Source organism: Alligator mississippiensis, chromosome 10 (assembly GCF_030867095.1).
Source record: "Alligator mississippiensis isolate rAllMis1 chromosome 10, rAllMis1, whole genome shotgun sequence".
Lineage (NCBI taxonomy): Eukaryota > Metazoa > Chordata > Crocodylia > Alligatoridae > Alligator > Alligator mississippiensis.
This window is the reverse complement of record NC_081833.1, coordinates 55,322,453-55,345,012: the sequence shown is the minus strand read 5'-3', so window position 1 is coordinate 55,345,012 and position 22,560 is coordinate 55,322,453. Positions and strand designations below refer to the sequence as shown.

At 45.2% G+C, this 22,560-nt stretch overlaps 2 protein-coding genes across 4 annotated transcripts in view; one reads left to right on the top strand and one right to left on the bottom strand.

Moving 5' to 3' along the window:
• The window catches only part of VPS35 (VPS35 retromer complex component), a 43,231-nt gene extending 30,445 nt beyond the window's left edge, over positions 1-12,786 (bottom strand). The window contains exons 1-3 of one of the 2 annotated variants that reach the window (XM_014603365.3): positions 12,686-12,753; positions 1,135-1,264; positions 527-625 (exon numbers count right to left, since the gene is read on the bottom strand). In XM_014603365.3, the coding sequence (XP_014458851.1) occupies positions 527-625; positions 1,135-1,161 (126 nt within the window). In that variant the 5' untranslated portion in view covers positions 1,162-1,264; positions 12,686-12,753. Of the gene's footprint in view, positions 1-526; positions 626-1,134; positions 1,265-12,685 lie in introns of both variants that reach the window. The other variant, XM_006272269.4, reaches the window with a different exon arrangement.
• Positions 12,787-13,049: 263 nt separating this feature from the next.
• On the top strand, positions 13,050-22,183 carry ORC6 (origin recognition complex subunit 6). Of its 2 annotated transcripts, none has more exons than XM_019497494.2 (7): positions 13,050-13,216; positions 14,599-14,728; positions 16,213-16,376; positions 17,578-17,667; positions 19,600-19,712; positions 20,984-21,055; positions 21,488-22,183. In XM_019497494.2, exons 1-7 carry the CDS (start codon positions 13,152-13,154, stop codon positions 21,652-21,654), a joined length of 801 nt encoding a protein of 266 aa, XP_019353039.1. In that variant the 5' UTR covers positions 13,050-13,151; the 3' UTR covers positions 21,655-22,183. The 2 variants fall into 2 exon arrangements, with proteins under 2 accessions (XP_019353039.1, XP_006272329.1); XM_006272267.4 differs by having other exon boundaries at positions 13,051-13,216; positions 20,981-21,055.
• Positions 22,184-22,560: the final 377 nt, after the last annotated feature.

Here is a 22,560-nt window from a genome sequence, read left to right as displayed (position 1 = left end):
TGCTAAGATAGCATTAAACCTGAACAAAGAAAACACCCATGTCAAATATACTATCATTCCAGTCCCTTTGGCTATAGGCACAAGGCAATATGATGGAGAACACCTATAAAGTGGTCGTATATTCAAGAGCATCTCAAATTCATATTTAAATTCAACTATCGAGCATTAAGAATTCTTTGGCAAATGAAACCAGTTCTTCACCCATGCTAGGCTTCCTAAGACTTATGCCAATCTCATCTCCTTATGCTGAATGAAACGTACTGAAGTTTTGCTAGAATGCCAGCTATCGGCATTTCCCTTTGCAGCAGAATCCATTTGATTCAAGAAGTGCTCCAGTTTCACACTTCGCTGGAAGAGTCACTTCTACTCAACACAAGGGCTGCTGCCAAAATGCATAAGGGGCTATGTTTCCTCAGTCAAGTAAATCCATGTTTTGAATTTGATTTGCCTGCATACATATCAGAAGCATACCGGGAGATTTTATTGCATTTCCAGGGATGAGGGGGGGGGACAGACATGTTCTTACCAAACATCGCTTCATCTGGAAAGACTGCACCTTCACAGCCTGGATAGCTTCATCCAGGAGTTTTTCCTGCTCATCTTGAGGAGACTGCTGTGTTGTTGGCTATAGGAGGGAAGAGAGAGAGACACCCATAACAATTTATAGTTTGTTCTTGCATATATCAAATCTTTACAGTATTATCCATAGAACCTCCTCTGGCTTTCCACAGCCAGGCTGGTCCCATAAAACATTGGAATCTCCCTCAGAAATCTTACCTTCAAGTGCCCGTCTACTCATGTCAGTGAACAATACATCAGATTACTCTGTTCAGGAAGATACCAAGACCTAGGATTTCTCCACCCAAACCTTCTTCTTAGAAAGGAATCTGTTCTATCTTCACTCTGCAAATCTATGAGTTGTGTCAACTGGGTTCACAGCAACAAGACTGGAGGGAATCTCACAAGATCTTCTAGTCCAGCTCCTGCTCAAGGCAGGACCATCCCCTAACTAAAACATCCCAGCCATGTATCTGTTCAATCTGCTCTCAAAAATGTTCACCATTTCTCTAGGTAGCCTACTCCAATGTGTAGCCACACTCATAGTCAAGCAGTTGCTCTTAGTCTCAAACCTACATTTCTTCTGTTGAAGCCCGAGTCCATTGTTCCTACTCCTATCCCCTACGGCCACAAAGAAAAGTCCATCCGCATCCTCTCTGTAAATCACCCTTCAGGTATTTGAAGACTTATCAGACCTCCCCTTGTACTGTGGAGAAGAGAAGACAGATAGCCAAATTGGCACATTAGTATCTTTTTAGGATTGCCCAACAAGACTATACACCACGGGACCAAAAGGAACATTCAGGTTGTAGCATCCTTGTGGGGATTCAAGTTCTGCTCAGTTAGATGTGGTTGTTTCAGTAATTACTTACACGAACCAGAATCTTCAAGCAGGACTATTCTGCTCTTGGTTGGTCACTTTCAACCTGCTATCCATTTTCGTAGGCACATTAGTGCAATATCCATAGATAGCAGGCTCAAAATTCCCAAAACAGGGATCAAGTACAATCAAAGATGTATGTTGAGGGATAACATTACCAGCCAAGGACTAGTCAAGTGTTCTATCCAACCTTATAAATTCACCTTCATGAGCAACACACTTCACGAGCAACACACTTGCTCATTTAGACCATTTCTAGAGAAACTAGATCTCTACTCATTTGTGTCTGTCCAAATTAGATCTTGACCCCTCTCAAATCATTTTATAGACAGCTCACCAGTAGCTCAAACTCAATGAGACAAAAAGAAATCTTAATTCCGCTTATCCCAAGTCCTCCTTGATACTTTACCAGGAGAATACAGCCATTCTATTTCTCATCAAGACCTACAACCTGGATACTGTAGTTAATTCAGACCTCCAGACTAACGCAGGAAAAACCTGAATAAACCTCTCTAGAATGAATTCTTTCCTATTCATCCATCCATCCACCCACCCACCCACAGACCTCATCCAAGATGTCATATCATGTTTTGATTATTTCACTGCAATCATACTCCTCCATTTAAAAAACTACTGCCAAAATCATTCTCCCAGCATAATGCTTCAGGCTCTTCTTATTCTTTGATAGGTTATACTGAAAACTAGGCCATGAAGGTTCTTGCAAGTAAGGCTCATTGTTTCTCTCACAAATAAGCCTGTCTTCCAACACCGACTAATTTTTCAAAACAATCACCCCTATGCTTTTGCTCTTCACACTTAAGGAGCCCTCCCATAAAACTTCCACGAAGTTCTCACTATGCTCCTGAAAGTCCTCCCATTTCTATGATGCCTACATTTCTATGATGAGAGAGATTGTTAGGCCACCGACTTGCTCAGACAGCAGTGTTGTTCTGAACAATGCTGTTACACTCATCCTTTGAACTCCTGTTGTCTAAACCCATCTTAGAGATGTAAACAGTTAAATGATAATTATATTTATACTGCTTACCATTTACTGTATAGTGAGTGACCTCTGGCAGGAATGGCCTCAGCCCCTTGTCTTCACCATGCTCCTGGCACTTCACAGCCCCAAGCTCCTGGCAGGGAGCTGCAGGTACAGCTAAGATACTAGGAGGACCGTTCTCGGCTACAGAGCTACAGCTTCCCTTAACCCCCATGGGCAGGGGCTGGAGCTGCAGAAGGAGCCAGGGCTGAGGAACTCTCCTATGCCTGGATCCCACCGCCACAGAGAGGGAAAGAAGGAGGGGGATGCCAGGTCCCCACAGGGGTCAGGTGGGGCCTTCCTGCCACAGTAATAAGACTTGTGGGTCTGCCCAGTCCCCCTGCAGTGACAGAGCCCAGGCAAGGCTATGGCTTCCTGTGCCTCCCACCACACTTGTGCTACTGTGACACGGACCTGGCAGGCTTTAAAGTGCTGCCAGTCCAGGCCCTTCCCAGCTTGGCCCTGGGGAAAGGGTAGGCCTGGTCCCAGCAGGGCAGCCTCCACTGGGAGCACTGCATCCTCCCCCCTCCTGCCAGCAGCACTGGGGCCACATGGGGCTTGGCCCATCACCAAGGCAGGGCTGAACATACACCTGGCTCAGCCCAAGGAGGCACCATGGCAGCTGGAGCAGGAGGGTCACTGAGGGGTGGTGACACAGCAGGGTTCCCAGGGGAAGCATAAGGGCTGCAACATCAGCCTCCCAGGCTGGAGCTGCTGCGCCACCACCCCTGGGGCTGTGCTTACTGTGCATGGGGGCCACCAGTGACTTAAGACTCGGCCTTGCCTTAAGCTGACTCGGCTGCACGCTAAGCCCCATCTCAGGGCTGGACCAGGCCCTGTGCAGCCCCAGCACCATGGGCAGGAGGGGGAAGGATGCAGCTGGGACTTGACCTCCCCTTCCCCCAGGGCCAAGCTGAAAAGGGTCTGACCCAGCAACAGAGAAGAGCCGGCCAGGTCCGGGCCATAGCAGCACAAGCGCAGGAGGTGCAAGCCCAAACTGCCCTGCAGGGGGGCCAGGCAGAACCACCAGAAGATCCTCTTTTCCCACTTCAGCAGTGAAGTGGAGTCTCACTGCTGTAGTGGGAAAGCCACACCTAACCCCTGCGGGGGCCTGGCATCTCAGGGGTAGCAGGATCCAGGCACAGGAGAGGTCCACAGCCCTGGCTCCATCTGCAACCGCAACCACTGCCCATGTGGGAAAAGAGGAAGCCGCAGGTCTTCAGCTCAGCGGGGACTGCTAGTAGCTTTGCTGCACCCAATGGCCCCCACCCACAGCTCCCTGCCAGCAACTTGGGGCCCACAGTGCCAGGAGCATGGTCAAGACATAAGGGGCCAGGGCCATTCCTGCCAGAGGTCACAAAACTGGGTATGAGCCATCAGTTAACCATTTAAACAATATAATAATTGGAGAAAGTAAAATGGATAAATTTTTTTTAAATGCTATTTACATCCCTAATCCATCCATGTCCTATGTTTGGATTATAACAGTGCTTGGGGCAGACCATGACTGGGGTTCTTCTGCATCACAGCATTCACACACACACACGAACTTGTGTCTTACACACAGAGATGCACATACTGGACCCATCTACATGCTACGTTGCTGTAGCATCTCATCTGCAGGCACAAACCATGATACTGCTGCTACTGCACAGTCGGGTCAGAAATATGTTACAACTGCACAGTCAAGCCCATGTGCAGGCACACCCACCAAGTAACCCCTTCCCTTCCCTGCTCAGTGGCCTGGGCATGAACAATGCAGCATGACACAACATGCTTCTAACATCACAGGCAATGTGTGGCAACTTGTTCCAGAAACAAAATTAAGGCAAGAACCTGGTACTTTACTGCCTTCATGATTGAGCTAAGTTTAGAAACATTCATTTGCTTTTTCTTGTCAGCTTGGAAAGAGTCAAATGAAAAGTATTTAAAATTCAGGACTGTAAGAAAAAAAAAAATTGATTTTCATGCACATAAATGACAAATAAAACTAAAGCAATGTTTGGAGGGCTGCAGTCGGGTACAACAAGACCAGATTAATGAACAAATTCTGACCAGTGTTCAGTGATTTAAAAACAAATAGTATCATTTCAAATTAGCACCAAGCCACTATCACTTGTCCCAAAATGGCATATCTGAATCTTTTTGAATCCCAGCACGGTCAGGTCACCATTGCTGGTCCCCCTATAGCATCACCAGACTAAGCTTGAGTCAGAGACCTTACATATTTAAGACAAGGTACAAATATGTACCGGATGCATATAAGGTGCATATTTTGTACCCTGTCCTAAATATGTTCCCCGTCCTTCAGATATATTCTCCCAAGCAGCCTGCAGTCTCCAGTATTAATATAAGATGCTAAAGCAGAAATCAACTCTAGGGCCCCAAGGAAAGATGCTTCATAATTATGATTAAACACATGAAGCTCTGTCCAAGCTGAGAAGAGAACTAGCTAGCTATTATCTTATTCATATAGTAGAACAGGAGATAAAGGATTCCCACAATGTAATGCAAGGCTTTTTTGGAAAAGGACTGCTTCTAGTCCTAGAAAAGCCTGCACAATTTTAAAATTAGGAAATTGTCACCTGCAACACGAGGATAAGAAGCCAAGGACGGCTACAAGAGAAGATAGGGGCCTCCAAAGGGATCAAACAAGACATGGCAAAAGCCTTGTTTACTTGGTCTTCCCCAGAACAGACTTAAAAAATAAATAAATAAATAAATAAAGTACAGAAATCCCTATTACTATGCATATGCACATAACCTTTCTTCACTTTGTGTTGTGTAAGCTACAGATGCTAGACACATGATGATCTATTCTTCTCAAGGCCCTTGGGTAAAAGGAAAGGAGTTTTCATGCTTCTCTCCACCATTCAGTGTATCCAGCCTCCTTCAGTGAATAAAGAAGACAGAGTCCACTGCTGCTCTTTTCCTCTGTCTCCATCTTTGTTTCTGAGTTCGCTTCCTAACTTCAGGCTATGCCTTTTGTGGAAGGCTGTTGGCTGCACCAAACAGGTAACACCACACTTAACAAGAATTTTGACAGCATTATCAATTTCCATTAGGGTCTTGATAGCAGTTAATGCCAGTCAGGATTCAGCTATTACTTGGTAATGCTGGGTAATGGATGTCACACCAGGTCCATCTGCAGAATCAGAAAGACATGGTACTCATTCACACTCCAAAAGCAGTCTTTGCCCTTCCGGGAACAAGGATCTATTTTTAAAATGAAATGTTCATAATTCTGCATTAGTTAGTGTAGATCAAGCTCCTGCTCACATGGAAGCAGTGCAACTGTAAGTATTGTCACACCATGAAAAGCATATTGAGCTTTTGAAATATGTAGCCCTGCATTAGATTTATAGGATGCTCATTACCATAGTAATAGGCCACCTGACAAACATTAACAAATTTGTTCTCACAGCATCTTTGCATCCTGGGAAGCATTAGTCACGTCCTACAGGCAAAACAGATTTTTTCTTCTGGGTAAAAACACAACAACCTCTTACAGACATGAAAATCCATCAAGCTAAGCTACCAGGCCACAGTTACAGAAGGAACACACACTTAGGGAGCTGTGGGTAGCTGATTTAGCCCACTTTGCACTAGTATTTTGGGGTCCAAGAATAATATAAACATCACATTTTGGAGTGAGGTAAAGAGGGGAAGAGAAACAGTTCTCAAATGTGATTACTTGGTATGCTTTTAATGTTACCACAAAGGGCTTTCTGGCAACTGTTCTATATAGGAAGATACTGAGGTAATAAGAACATAGGCATTTTAGAGATGAATTTTGAGGCATAAGAAGTGAAAATGATTTGTCTATGCAAATGCAGTAGTTTAGGGAAATTAATGCATTTACACATAAAACCACCACAAGAATTATGCTTCAAATCAAGTAAGACTCCAGAAAGCCTGAGGCTTCTAACAGTCAGGTTCTTTGTTTCAGCGTGTTGCTGCAAAAGCTACAGTATGTCATACATTCACAAAAAGATTAGAAAGGGCAGATCTTGAGTCATTTTACCTGAAACAAGTTACAAATGCCATTACATATTTATAAATTCAACCAATCAAAAAAAGCTTCCTCAAAAAAAACAACTACTGAGTACTAATGTCAAACATGCTTTTCAGGCTGTGGACAGCAATAGGTGTGTATGACACACAACATTCCCAACAGATACCAAGCAAGCCTTTTCTTATTTAAAAGAAAAAAAAAGAAAAAAAATCCTCTGTAGCCTTCCACATACAAATGTAAGGTTTCTGACTCAGACTTTGATCTCACTGCCAGCTTCATGATATGGACATCATTTGATCTTTAGCTACAAAGTCCCATGCTAACACTTTCAATTTGCAACATGACCTGTTCCCCTGGCTCATGGTGGGGTTTTTTGCTTGTTTTTAAATAGTTGGAAGAGAAGAAAAAAAATAACTGGGAGCTTGAAGTTACGGCAGGAAAAGAAGGGGGGGAGGAAGCAAGAAAAAAAGGGGGGGGGGGGAGAGAAGTATGAGGGCAGTGGTGGTAGCCTAAAAAGGGAGTACCCATTCTTGTGAGCATGCAACCTCAATTAAAATAAGTTACTTTCACATGAAGACAGGTTGCAATTACAAGAGCTGTATTCCTCCCTTGATCTTGAGGGCCAGCTGTGGATGAACAACCATGTAAGTCCTGAATCTATATTATGGCCAAACTATAGTAAAGTATGAATCATCAGTCCTTTCCTTTGAAAAGGAATTTGCACTCTTAAATAGTCTGGATCAGGTATAGCAATGGACAGGTTAATTTTACCCTGATAAAAGCATGAAAAGTGATAGTTACAACTTTGACCTGAAATAAGAAAAAAAAAAAAAATTAAAAACATGCAAGGAGGATACTTGGTATGCCAGAATGACAGAATTGCTGCATTTCAAAGTAGAAACAGTAGACACAGATTTTATCTCCTATTTATGGTTTCAATACTGTATTTAACTTCTATTGCAGCTTTGCAAATATTGAATTAGTAGCACATGGGTGCACAAAGCAATGCGTTCTACTTCCATGCCTTCACAGTTGAGGGGGGGCCAGAGAAGGAAGCCACTCTTCTAAACATCAATTTCATTCTGAATGAGAGACATTCACATAAACATTTGAAAGGTTTTCAATGCTAAAGTTTAAATCTGCAAAATGAGATGTTTATATTTAATTGAGAAAACAACAACAGTGAATACATAAAGGTTATTGGCTTGCTTTCTCAAGCCTCAGAGAGAACAGAAAAACAAATGGGATCACCGGCCATGGCTAACTAGTGTAATTTCTTTCACTGGATGTCTACTTGCTTCTTGTTGATTTCTCAATTATTAGGGGCTTTGGTTAATAAAAGTTGGATTTATGGAAGGTGGGCCAGGGAGGGCATTTGTTGAGGCAGATGTTAATGGGCTAATCAGTTTGTTTTTCAATCTTTGCAGTCTACAACAAAGTGTAAACATTATGCACATGGTCAATCAAGACAAAGGATGCATGCTGGTCTCAAACTGAAAATGGATTCCCTTTGGTTTCCAGCAGCAAATACACTACTGAATGAACACGGTCAGCTTGAAGAGGAAGATGTAAGAATTTGATGATCCAGACAAACAGTTTCCATTGTCATTATATTCATCAAAATAAAGCTTCTGCGACAAGTCACTGTTCCAGTGCTACAGCAACAAAGGCTTCTGACCATTAGCTTATTTAATACAGCTGAACCCCATCTTTGACACCTCAAGTGGTGGGGGGCAGTAATCAGACCCTGAAGAAAAAGAAACTGACAAGGACTTAAAGAAAAAAAAAGAACCAGCACAAAAGATGGTTTGTGTGACAATCAGCCAGTACGTTGCAAGATAAGCCATTTGAAGACCTGGTAACAGTACCTGGAACTAGATACATTTCTAGACAGATCTGAACTTGTAAATCCGTTGCTCGATGCATCACAGAATGAAAACAGGTAAAAATAAAGAAAGGAAAAATAAATCCACAATTCCCACATCCAAAGATGACCTGGATGCAGTACAGTTAACTGAATACCAGTAGTGACACTAGGGAACGTGCTTCCCAACTTCCTCTTTTGATTTAGCATCTGAAGATAGAATTGCAGAACATTCATGTGAGTGTTGCAGGTTTTCTGCATTCAAGACTGCAAAGAGCATAACAATGAGGTTATTGCTTTGTTTAGGCAACAGCCAATAAATGAACAGAAAAAGGTCTGAAACCTAATGCAACCACTCTGAGCTTCTTCTGTATTTATGTATTCGCCCTATACCACCTGAAAGGTCACGGAGGAAAAAAGACATCCCTGCACTATTGCAATGATCAATGGAGATAGATTTTTAAGCCTCAGCAAGCATCCAGCTCCTGATTAACTGAAGGACTTCTGCCTCAGGTTTCCAAAGACTCTCTCTGGGTGTCTTGGAAGGTTACAAACACAAATAAACCTTAACTACCTTACAGTGATGCACAAGTTGAAATTCACACTAAACACAAGTGGTGCGTCCAGACAAGTAGGAAGGTGCATTCTGTGGTGTCTCAAAGGCTTTTGGAGGCACCACAAAAACATTCGTGGTGCAGGTCAAGAGGTTCTCCGCATTAGATATATTTGCAGCGTGGAGCCAAAATTAAGTACCTGAAAAATCCCAGTATCTTAAAAAAAATAAAAAAAAAAGCAGAGTAGCACACATGGCTGCAGCCTGCACCGCCTGAAAATGGCTCTGGCTGGCCAGGCTCCAGCTGCCAACCAGCCTCCATGCACCTGGATCACTTTGTTACAGCCCCAGGAGGCTCCCCAGACCCCAGGTTAGGTTGCTGGCCCCAGCCTCCCCATCCCACGCACAGCAAGCAGCGCACACTGGCACATGGCAGATATGTGGCACTGCTATTTGTCCCCCGGGGAAAACACACACGCATGCTTGTGGGGATGCACCCAAGGAGTCTGTTTGAAACACTATAGTCCTTTTTTAGAAGTAAATGATAGAACTTCCAGATAGATGTGACAGATTACAAGGCAAGCATGCTTTTTGTTAGCATCTGTGGAAACCTGGCTATGGAACTTAATAAATGTAGATCACATGAAAAAAAAATAAATAAATAGAAGTGAAACACAGAAAGATGGAGTTTTTTTCCATTGCTTGTGTTTTGAGATCATTCATGTTGCTTAAGTCCTAGCTTTCTTTAACAGCAGGCATTTACATGGTTGATAAAACTTGAGAAGGAATAGGCTTCTTCTTACACCTTAAGGTTGCAGACTTGGGGTTTGAAAGCTAGATTTTCCCTATTGCAAAGCAAGCTCCATCATCTTTGGCTGTGAACAGCAGAAGATGGAAACCACTCTGCAGAGCAGCTAAAAGAGCTAGTCATGATGAATTTACAAGCCTCAGCTCCTGCCCAGCCAATTCGACATCACATACATTTTTTACATATTTGAGTTAATTTGGAGGTCAGCAACCTATGGCTCCCAGGCTGGATTCAGCCTGCAAAAAGAGGGGCTCTGCCCATGTAAGTATGGAGAAACAATGTCTACAGCAGCATGAAAACAGCCTGGGCTAGAGCTCCATTAAAACAGCTCCCCACTCCCAAAGGTTATTGACTCCTAGGTTAAGCAATAAAAGCAAAACACATTGGCAAACATGTTTCATTATCCAATGGCAGTTCCAAAAGAGTGTTAGGTCTAATTAACAAACAGGGATATTAACCATATTTCCAGACTGGCAAAATGTAAATCTTGTACAAAGGTATAGGCTGTAGCCGTGTTGGTCTAAGGACATGCAAGCTCTTTTGTACAAGACTGGCAAGGTTCTTTGGGTAAAAGAATAGAAGATATTGGACTTACCCAAAGAACCTTGTCAGTCTTGTACAAAGAAGTTTATATTAACCATTAAGAAGAGACAGTTTGCCATGTGGAACATGCATCAGATTATTTTACCTCAAAAAACACCCCCAACAACATAGGTTCCCAAGAAGATACAGGCTTTTAGGAGAGAGAAAGAGGAGAGAAGAATCACAACTGCAGAGTATACATGAAGATTGTGAAGTGCAGAACTGTAGCATATATAGTACACTAAGTATAGTGCATAAAATCAAAAGAAAAATCAAGCAGTACTAAGTTTATCTTCTGAGAGATGATAAATCAAAGAGGTAAATTAAAACAAAGCAATTTTGAGTGTATTCAAGGTAAATAACTACTCTTTTCTAAACATGCACTTTAACCTGGTCTCCAGGTGATCAGGGCTGTTGCTAAAGTACAGTCTGTTTTTTCTACTATCTATACCATACTGGAGGTTTTTTGTTTTTGTTTGGGTTTTTGTTTGTCTTTTTAGTGAACTCACATTATTGTCATAGTTAATGGGAATTCACTTAAAGGGTCAGGCAAAACCCCTCCTAAATGAGGAATACGATTAGTATGTTGCCAACTGTAAGATGCATCTCTTCATCTACTCTTCCTGGAATGTAGGATATACAGATAGCTACAAAGCTAGTTTGGAAACGTATTCCATGTTGTTATATAGACTAAGAACTAGTACTCCAAAGACTGAGCTTTAGAAAGCTATATGGTATGAAGGAGTAGCAGGTATAATGAAAGGGGTGAAAGGCAAAGAAAACAAATCAGGAAATTCTATTCCCCCTTTCAGATCAGAAAGAGATGCCATTCAATAAAATTAGAAGTGGAAAATAAAAGAGACATTTTTCCACATTTGTAAAGCAAGTCTAGAACTCACTACCATGACAAGTCACTGAGGCCAACAAGACACCTTCAACCTCCAAATAATCAAGAATGTCTAGTCTAAAGTTATGATTTTGTTAAGGGATATTAAAACTTCATGCTTAACCCAATCTAGCTATTAGAGACCATAATGGGACTTAATGTGCTTAGGGCTGGGAAGTTACCTGCCCTTTGTGTCACCCACCTGCCTGAACCCCAGCCTTTTTTAAGGACAGCCAAGTTCCTGCTGCATTCTCCAGCAGAAGCCACTGCTGACACTGGGATACTGGACAGGACGGACCCCAGGGATCCAGTACAGGAGCTGATAGTACTAACACAAATATAGCGCGGTGCGAAATGTTGAGCAATCATGTAGTTAACAGCAACCATAAGGCCTTCACAAAAGGGAGCAGAGAGAGTTGTATCTAGAGCTTCTGTTGTCTCACTTCTGTTGCATGAAGTTTCTTTGGGTTTTGAAGAGGAAACACGAGTTCCACAACGTGAAAGTGTGAGCGCCTTTCCCACCCATCCTACCAGGTTTGCAGCAGGGACCGTAAGCAGTCTGCAGGACTCTGCACCTTCTCCTGAGACGCTTAGAAACAGAACAGGGTCTCGTTTGCCAAGTGAGCAGCCAGCAAAACAAGGTCTTTCCCTTGCTGCCCATCAACTCTTCCACAGAACACCAAAATCAGCCACGGCAGAGACAGACAGGTCGGCCTCCCAAAGCATTATGTTATAAGCTTTGTAAGAACTACTCGAGGTATTCTAGGCCCACACAGAAAAGAGGGCATCGCAACTCTGGTGGCAGACTTCTGCCCAACGCAATTCAAGGGCACAACTCGGCAAGAGCAACCTGCATGCTAAATAAGAGGCTCCTTTCCAGGCTGTTCCAATGCCAACGCACAGAACCAGACCGGTACCATCCGCCTGCTCGGACCAAGCTTGGGTCCCCCTGCCCAGCAGGTGCTTGCGGGCCCAGCAGACAGGAGCGCTGGAGCATCCCAAGCAACTGGTGCCAGTAGGCAGGATGAGAGAGAGCAAGGCCACCCTCACCATGGCACTGGCCACAGCCCAGCTCCTAGGGGCACCCAGGGGACACCAGGCACAAGCACAGACCTGCTGCCACCCCGGCCTGGAAGGACTCCTCACACACATACCCCAAGTGGGCATCACTGCAAGCAGCCTCTGCCCTGCACCAGCAGAGAAGCGGGCCCATTGCGCACCCCCTGCCCCCACCACCGCTCTTAGACCCATTTCACAGGTGCCACACTGAGCCCGGCTGGCCCCTACCTCCGGGCACATCACCCCGGAGCACTAGCCCACAGGGGGCAGCCCCGGCCCGGGGAGGCAGCGGAGGGGCAGCCAGGCCGGCCGCCTCCCGCCTGCGCTGGGCCCAGCCCAGTCCCCTCCCAGAGCCACGCGGGGCCCCGGGCCGCCGCCCGTGCAGCGCAGGGCCCCGCTGGCTGGCGGGAGGCGAGCGCCAGGCCTCGCCCCGCTCACCATGATCGCGCCGCGATCGCTGCAAGCCTCCGCCGCCAGCACCACCCCACGAGCGCCGCTGTCATGTGACGCTGCAACCCCCACGGCCCCGCCCCGCTACCGCCACGGCCCTCTCTCATTGGCCAGCTGCGACCAACTCAGGGCTTCGAGGCTGATTGGTTCCGAGGAATGGTGACCGGCGGGCGGGCTGGCCAATCGGGTTCAGGGACGCGCCGCCACCCAGGGAGGCCACGGGCTTCCTAGCCAGGAACGTCACCGCGTTCTACAGACCCGGGCGAACGTTCGGAAGGGGCGGGGCCAGCAGCTTGCGGACGTTCGGAAGGGGCGGGGCTGGTGCTGGGAGAAGGCTGCGAACGTTCGGAAGGGGCAGGGCCGGCAGGTTGCGAGCGTTCGGAAGGGGCGGGGCTGTAGCGAGTGGCGGGAAGGAGAGCAGTGTTCGGACGCCCCGAGGCAGCTGCAGGACGGGATGGAGCAAGGCTTGATCCGGCGCCTGGCGCCCAGGCTGGGCATCACCGAGCCCGCAATCATCAGGTAATGAGGCCGCTGCAGCGCCCCCTGCTCGCCCCTGGGATCAGGCCCCGGGCTTGCGGTGCTTGCACCGAGAGATCCCCACGTTAGAGAAGCTAGGCTTTCCCCGCCTGACCTCTCTTGCAGCCTGATCACGCCTTGCTTCCCCTGCCGGGCCCCGATCCTGACCAGCTCCGCTCTGCGCAGCGGGCTCCTGCGGTTTCACTCCCCCTTGATTTCTTTCAGTGGCCGGGTCTCCACAGTGCCTGGGCTCCCCCCCGCCCGAGCAGAGGCGGCTGCGGGCTGGGGGGTGGCTGGCACTGCCCGAAGAAGTGCCCCTTGTGTTGCTCAGGTCAAAGAAGTGCTTATGCAGGCAAGCACAGGCTAGCCCCGCGCTTCCTACAGGGCCTGCCGCCAGTACTGCACACGGGAGGCAAGCCTGCTTTCCAGATAGAGCCCAGCTGCCCTGTCCTGGGACACGCTAAGACTCTTTCAGATTTTCTCCTGCTTTCATCACCCAGAGGCTGCTCACACAGACCTGCTGCAGTTACCTTAATCGGGGTTGCTCACTACTGCTTACGCTGGGTTCCAGTGAAACAGGCTGTGTGCAGACACCAGCGTGGAGCCTTACTGAAATTATGGGCACTTTATGAGGATGTGTGTGTTTGCTTGCAGTAAGCCCATTTCAGGACCTGGACTTTGGGGACAAGCAGGTTGTTCTCTGCTAGCTCCAGCAGTTCCTACATGTCAGCTATAATCACAATAAACCAACTCTGGCCTAGACGAAGTCCTAGAGAGCTCTTTCCCTTGTCTGCTCTAAGCTACTGTTGTCATAAATCTCTCCCCTTGAAACCTCCTCTCCTGAAATAAAAGTTTACATGTGGACATGTCCCCAAATAACTAAAGATTTTAATTAAACAACATTTAGTTATTTCAGTTGAGTTGACAAGTCTTAAGCCTGTTCTTTCTATGCTAAAGGTCATCTATTTGCTTATTTAATGCTAGTAAAACACATTTTGCTGCTGGGTTGGTGGATGCTTAGCTCTTATCAGTAGGCAGCTTAAAACTTTTATATGAATATTTTGTGGTTTAAATATAAATGTGTGAATTAGTTAAGGCCTGTCTCCAAGTCCTTCTGTATCTAGTCCAAGGGACATGATGAAGGAATTGTGTTCAAATTACTTTTGACTGAGTGGACTCCCTCTTTGGTCATCTGTGAGGCGGTACAGTCCAAAACACTCAGTACTTCCAGACATTTCACTGACATCTTATTTGTCTAAACTTTTGTATCTTCATCTACAAGAGCCTAACCTGGGTTTGCTTGTTTGCATCTTCCAGATAAAAATAAAACACATCCACCATTGCAGCGGCATTAACAAATTTTTTGTGGCGTCTGTTCTTTCCAGAAAAGCTGAAGAGCATCTGCGACTGTCCCAGGTGAAGTGCACAGGATTGTTAACTCAAATGACAGCCACAAGCCATGCGGTGATGTGCCTGGATCTAGCAGCTAGTTTCATGAAGCAGCCAGTAGACAAAGTAAGATGCCTTATGTGCCCTCGTTCTCACTTCTCTGTTACTAGCCCCAATAAAAATGGGATCCTCTTTAGTATACGTTATGAGATCAGCAAGGGAAGTCTAATAAGTAACATTTCCTGTATATCAGATTGCTGACCAGTACTATTCCAGTTTTCATTGATGCAGAATTGGAGACTAAAGTCATAGGGCACTGACAGATTGGGGGGGGGGGGGAGGTGTACTTTATCAGAGGAGGAAGTGTGTTAGTTTGACCCAGCTCTGAATAGATCAGGCACTTCAGCGCGGCTTTTTAGCACTTCTATCTAATAGCTGATTCAATCAGGTATTAGATAAAAGCACCGAAAAACCCTGCTGAAGCACACAATCTATACAGATGTTAGGAGAGCCGGGTCAAACTAACACAGTGCCTCTTCCGGGCATGCACTGCACTTAGTGCAGGGGCATACCTAGCTGAAAATAAAGTGGTGGGATTTTTTAATTTCCACACCTGTAAGCAGCCAATGTTTCATTCCTTTGAGATGGACACTTTCTCTGCTGTTACTTCTTGCTCATTTGACATTTGATTCTAGTAAAAATTGTCTACTACAGACCCTGGCTGAGAGTAACTGAAGGACAGTAAACCATTTTCCTTAACTGTAAGCAAACATGCAAAAGGCCAATGACTCCATGTCTGTCTCCCTGTTGGGAGCTTGTGGGTGCCTGTCTAGAACTGCTAGGGCAGAAAACTGCTGCCCTGCACAAATGCTCCAAAGTCAGCTTGTTTAGCCCTTAAAGCAGGTGTAGGCAACCTCTAGCATGCATGCCATTGCATGGCATGCAAAGGGTTTTGCTTGGCCTGCGTACTTTGGGGCAGACAGTGGGGGAGCCACTAGGGGCCCAATCCTTGTTGTGGCAGTGCAGCCCTGGCCCCTTCCTTGTTGTCTGCCTCAAGGCATACATGCAACTGCTGCCACCAACAAGCCAGGGTGGGTTTCCGCAGACACCAGTGCAGCTGTTTGCAGCTTCCCCAGCACCTGATGCGAGTAGCCAGGGCTCCGTGACAGGCACACATACCTTGGGGTAGACAGCGGGGAAAGGGCCAGGGCTGCACTAGCACAACAAGGATCGGGCCCCTCGTGGCTCCTCTACCATCTGCGCCTTACAAGCCGAGGTTGCGGATCTTTTTGGCACTCTGCCCAAAAATGTTGCTGACCCCTGCCTTAAAGCATCTGCAGGGGGAAGGGCCATGTTGCTTTCCTCACATTTAGGAAAAGCAAGCCCCAACATTCGGGCAATTATGCCATGGTGACACTGCAATGGGTTATTTCTTAGCAATTTAATCATTTTGTCTCCGCAATGAAACTGCAATATCAGCCACTACACACAACAGTTAAACTTTTAAGAAGAGAGACTCGTTTTAAACTTACCTATCCCAGCTCTTTGGGTAAAGTACTGAAGAAATATTCTACTAATCCATGAAATTTGTGGGTTTTCTTCTTCCAAAGAGCTACTTCGTTAGACTCTCCGGTTTGAACAAGACAACTTACCAGAATTGCGTGAAGTCTTTTGAGTGTTTGTTAGGCATGAACTCCAGTCTGGGAATCCGAGACTTGGCTGTCCAGTTCTGTTGCACAGAGGCAATCAACACAGCAGCAAAGTTATTACAAAGGTAGGGAACTTAAAGATCTTTTTATGGCCATAAGTTTGAGCTTGTTCTTAAAAATGCCCTTTATACCTGCTAAGGGCCTGATCATATGAAACATCTGTGTCTCTCATCAGCTTGACTTAAGAGAGACTTGGAGTGCCCAGCAAAACTTGAAAATTAAGTTACCTACGTAGGCCTACGTTAGTGACCCACATCTAAAATCTTAGATCGCTGCTTGCTTGGTATTGCAGTGAGCTAATGTGGAACTGAGAATAAAAGGCAGAATTCTTGATTCCCAGTCCGTTTTCCTATTTGCAGCACCATGTTACTTCCCATGGATCATCTTCATTTAAACCTACCTGTACCACTTTCTCAATAAACATGACAGTTCTAAAAGACATGCACAATAGGAAGGACATCAGCATGGCTAGAGGAATGTGTCCAAAATGCACCTTGCTCTTCTTTTAAAAAGGGAAGCGGAGGAAGACTTTACAGTCACAAGTCTTATGTGTTAAAAATCTCTTCCGTATAGTGACACGAGCAGTTGCTGAAATGTCATTATTCTTTGTATAAAGAATAGTCATCACTTAGAGGTGGCTTAACATATTTAAAAGTTGTTCATGCATCCATCCTGTTTTAAGATTGAGGCTACCAGAATACCTAGAGACTTTTTCCAGTGTATTTAAACAATAGTTCCTACAAATATAAATTGAAATAAATAGTCCCTGGGTAGATGCATAATGAAGAAAGAAATACAGCCCAGTACTGAGGTACACAAAGTTCTCAGCCATACCTAAGACCTGTGTGAAGACATCAGTGGAGAGTGAGTAGTTAAGAACTACAGACCTGGCCCTCTGCACTGAGATGAACCCAAAAAGTCCCCTCAGTTCTTTACAAGCATGAAGTACTTTGTTCTATTGACTGAGCCAAGCAGAAAAAAAGACTACTGATTCTATTTGTCCCCTTTGCCCAATTCCTCAATTTAAAATAAATTGCACCGTGGCAGCAACTCAAGAGGGTAGTGAGCCCCTTCTTTCCCATCTGTGTCTCATTTGTTCTCAGTCGGGAGCAGACAATGATGTTTGTGCCTAGGTAAGACACAAAGTGCTAAGCAAATTCAATACTGGGCTTTTGCTTGACTGCAAAGTGGCATGTAACCAATTCATTTCAGCAGCTTTGTTTGAAGCCAATTAGCTGTGCAGTAAATGCTGTTGCTGTTTTCTAGGTATGAATCCAGTCTCTCTGAAGCACAGCAAATGGCTCTTGATTTATCAAAACCCCTGTTTACAACAGCGGCATTGTTTACTGCGTGCAGGTAGGTATAACTGGTTTGCCATTCCTAGGGTTTAGCCTGGCCAGGCCTTCCACCAGTTGATCTGGAAGGACACAAAAGTCACATTCCTATATTTCACTCCACCTTGTACTCCTGGGAAGCATCAATGAAAGCCTGCATAAGTGCTGAATTACATTGGTGGGATCATTGCCTGCCCAGCCTCCGTATGTCTTAAATCTTCTGAACCTTCTGGGTAGTGAATTGTATCCTGTTGCTCTACTCTTGGGACAGCCAAAGAACAGTCTTTTCCTTGTAGTGAAGTGTTAAGCCTGGATAGCATTTGTTGCTGCAGGGGAAAAGAAGGAATTTTAGGCAGACAACAAGAATAGGAGCTCAGTGGCTGTTCCCAAGACTTGCCACTAATATGTGACAAGCATTATAGATGTCTACTAATATTTGTTATCTGTTAGTGACTTGTGCCAGTCATAGGACATCCTTTGCCAGGTGCATCAAGCAAGGCATACCCACACCACCCTGAGTGCCCCTCTGATCTAGCTATTAGAGACCATAATGGAACTTAATGTGCTTAGGGCTGGGGAAGTTATCTGCCCTTTGTGTCAACCACCTGCCTAAACCCCAGCCCTTTTTAAGGATGGCCAAGTTCCTGCTGCATTCTCCAGCAGAAGCCACTGCTGAGACAGGGATACTGGACAGGACAGACCCCAGGGATTCAGTATAGGAGCTGGTAGCACTAACACAAACGTAGCTCTGTGCAAAACGTTGAGCAATCATGTAGTTAACAGCTACCATAAGGCCTTCACGAAAGGGAGCAGAGAGAGTTATAGCTAGCACTTCTGTTTTCTCACTTCTGTCGCATGGAATTTCTTTGGGTTTTTAAGAGGAAACACAAGTTCCACAACGTGAAAGTGAGAGCGCCTTTCCCACCCATCCTACCAGGTTTGCACTAGGGACTGTAAGCAGTCTGCAGGACTCTTCTTCTTCTGATCACTTTCCCTATCCCCAATCTGCTGCTCAGCTTTTTGATCTGTACCCTATCTGCCATGGTGCTGCCTTTTCTCTCCCCAGTTTGCTGCATGCCACTTATGGAGGCTGGTCATGATATTTGTGGCACCCAAGCCACCAGTTGGCTGCCTCTGCATTATACAGTATCTCTGTCCCCCAAACCTAGATATGATATTGGGGGTGCAGCACTTCAAGCTTGGCATGCAGTAAAGTCATCCTTGAAGCTGTAGTGAGATACTGCTTCAAGAGGAGATGACAGGGTGATGCGTTGTGAGCACCAACAAAAAGCTGTTGCTGAAAACTCAAAACTGACAAGCTCCAAATGGTGTCCCTTCCCTTCAGCCTTCTCACCTAAAAGGCAGTCTAGTCTTTGGGGCACCAAGCCATCTGAAGGGAGGGTTGAAAATTAGCGTCCAGCAGACACTGAAGAAACCAAACACTTGTAGAACTTTCAGTGCTCATGACAAGCTCCCCTGCCAGAAAGATTTGTGCCCGATAGTCACCTTACGAAGCACCATAAGATTGAAAGGCCCTGTTCACCTGCTGTGGTAAGAAATGCTCAGCTGCGAGTACAAGAGTCCCATTTGACTTGTGCAGGAGTAGAATTATTCATCAGATTTCTGGGCCAAATTACAACTTGGATGTTTTCTTTCCCTCTGCAATTCCAACTGAACATGGAATTTTTTGCTTCTTGTCGTAAATTCTAGTGTTGTCAGGATCATGCAATCATCCCAGCTTCCCTGTAAGGCAGGCGCACCCAGTACTTACAGAGAGGGGAACAAACTGGAAATGACCTGCACAAACTCACAATGCAAGTCACTCAGCACTCAGCACTCTTGGATTAGAACTCAGGGATTCCGGGCAGCACCATGACTTCCTGTCATGATCGGCTTGAGTTACACTTGATTGAATTCTGATTCCTTCAGAAGATAAATTAGCTTTCTCCTGTAGATGCTTGAAACTGAAAGTGGATAAGAAAAAACTGGTGGCTACATCTGGGGTGAAGAAGGCGCTATTTGACCGGTTGTGCAGCCAGCTGGAGAAGCTAAGTCAGCAGATCAGCAGTAAGTGCTCCATGGTAATAGGCAACATACAGGTTCTCTCAGATACCACGTTGGTGTCTCCCTCCTCCCCTTTTCCTTGGGCGACTGTGTATGCGCACATGATTTCAGGTGCTCTTTCTGCCAACGAACCTGTTCGTTCCTCAGTTTAATCTCTCACCAGTGCTGGTTTCGCACTTCCAGGATATCGCATCTTTTTAAACCAGTGGTCCTCAGCCTTTGAAGACGCAAGGCATCACCCTGATAATTGTCTGAATTCAGTGGTGCCCCATTTAAAGAACACTTTCTTATAGTGCCTACCTTCTTGCACCCTGCAGCACCTTTAAAGGGATCTTACTATGTAGCAGAGTGGACAGGGCAGCCCTGAGAGTATGGCAGCAGGTGATGCATAGTGCCTAGGATGGCAGGGGCTGCTTGGCAGGATTTTTGAAAGGATAGGTTTTTGGACCCCTGAAGGAGGCAAGTGTCCCTGCAGGAAGCAGAAGGGAATAAGAGTGGTCACTGGTTCAGAGGCAAGTGGCAGGGGCATCTGCAGGAGCCAGCATGCATCTCCTCTCACATGGGCTAGGTGTTGCAGCACCCCTCAAAGGATCTCGTATCACCCTGGTTGAGAATCACTGGCTTAAACTCTAGCGTGACCAAGAACTGAATTCTCTCTCACCGTGTCTCTTCCCCCACTCCAAACTATGCAATCTTTGACTGCCACCATTCTCCCTTTCCCCCCCATACTATCCCAACCATCTTTGATCCCCGTGTCTTGTCTCGTGCATCCTAGCAATGTAAAAAACATAACCACCTCTACTTCCCATAATATCAGGCACTGGAACTTTCTTTCCATCCAGAGGTAAAAACATCCAGGCCCCAACCTTCTCCTGCAAATGTGTGCGCAGCCACCCCCTCAGCTAATCCAAAACCCTGTGCTCACTTGTTTAGATCCCTTCCCTATCCATGGCTAGCAGTCCATGGCTAGTACAGTTAGGGGTCAGCTAAAATTTGTTCTACAAAAACCCTCCTCTGCTGTTTGCCACTTCCATTGGAGGCCAGATGAGGCACTGTTCTCATTTATATGGACATCACTCAGTATGTTTTGTGGATGCAACTAATAGAAATAAGTTGTTTAAGGGGGAAGGGAAAGGAACAAAGGTGAGCTATTGGGAAGGGTGGAGAGAAGCGTTTGAGTACAGAATTAAAACAGGAACTCTCCCATTGCTAGGTTCTTTAGTGCCTCAGTCACTGCCGAAAAATAAAATACACTTTTTTTTCTTTAAAAGAAGACTGCAATCCATTGACACCTTCACCAACTAAAAGCCCAGAGACCTTGCTTCAGTGTATCGAGAAGGAACAAGGTAAGTTCTGTCTTAACTGTGAAACAATCAGATCTACAGAGCCAGTTCTGTTTATCTGCTGTTGCTTAGTGCCTTCAGATATCCTACATGGGTCCTAAGTTTTTATGCCCAACAATCCACTCCCCTCTACCTGTGACCAAATGTTGGAAGTGCTAAGAGTGCCCGGCAGAAACACCAGAATGTTTAGTTATTGAGCAGACCTAATATGACTGGTATAGCCTTTTCCACTCAAAAAAGGAAGCAGGTGGCATGTAAACTACAAGTTGAGTTTAAAAAGAAAAAAACCACCCTAGGAAACCCAAGGTGTTAGCCTTCATGTTTCAGGGTATAAAACATGTATATGCATGCATGCACAGTCCATAGAGATGAGGATATGTATTCTTCTTTCTAGACACTATACTATGCACAATAGAAAGTTTTCTCTCTTCCTAGAAGCTGAAGATGAACTGGACACCCCTTGTAAGCGGCAGAAATGTGAAACTGACCCAAAACAAGACTATGAGGAATGGAAGAAGAGGATCCTGGAAAGTGCTACTAAGGCTCAAAAGACTTCAGGCCCTGGAGGGTCACCAAACAGTATCACCGCTACTGGTTCATAACTTGAATCCCCTTCTGTTCTGTTGTGACTGCTTGTAGCGTATGGGGTGATGGCAGCCATTCTTATTTATTTGATTGGCTAGGCAATTTACCCAGTTTTCAAGTATGTACTAGTATCTAGTTTTTAAATATGTGGGACTGGCCTGATGGTGACATTTTACTACTGCACAGCCCCAGGTCTGAAAACTACTTACAGCTTGGACTAGTGCAGACCATGTATTTGGGAGATTGATTAGCCTCTCATTAGCATAGTTTTAAGCAATACATTGGTCAAATTCTGATGCAGCATTAAGTATCCCCTGAGAAGATATGGAACTCTATATACCTGAATGAGGTAAATTACCACCACTAGGGAAATGAGAGGTTTCCAGAATGAAAGAGCTTGAGCTTTCAGCAACACAGAAACAAAGAATTCGGACAGCAAAATTCTTTTTACTGCCAAAGAAATGTTTAACTTTTATGATCTATAATGCTGTACACAATAGGGCCCCAACTGATTTTTTTAGATGCAATAAAAATTCTTTATTTCTATATGCGACTCTGAAGATTTCTTAAGAATTCGTGTCTTTATAGCTCCAACATTGCTTCTATCATCTGATTTCACATTTGATTGTATAAATACTATCAAGGTCAAAAATCTAAGTGAACATAACGAAAACTTCTAGGAGTTTTTATGAAAGAAAAATTTTGGAGTGATCAAGACATCAAATTAATTACAATAAGGAGATCAGAAGAAAACCTGCTAGAGGTTCCCACTGTTTGAGCCCAAATAATTCCATCCTACTTTTCTAAATTACAGATTGTATAATTATGCTCTGAAGAAAAAAAAAATCACGAGCTTAATGTACTGAAAACCTGGGGATTATTTCTCCTATGAAAACAAATCTGGATATTTGAATATTATTCCC

Bases quoted from the DNA above. Each gene is read 5' to 3' on its own strand.
- ORC6 (XM_006272267.4), top strand. From the start codon at position 13,152: ATGGAGCAAGGCTTGATCCGGCGCCTGGCGCCCAGGCTGGGCATCACC. The intron at 13,217-14,598 runs GTAATGAGGCCG...TGTTCTTTCCAG, and splicing joins ACCGAGCCCGCAATCATCAG to AAAAGCTGAAGAGCATCTGC. The intron at 14,729-16,212 runs GTAAGATGCCTT...CTTCTTCCAAAG, and splicing joins TGAAGCAGCCAGTAGACAAA to AGCTACTTCGTTAGACTCTC.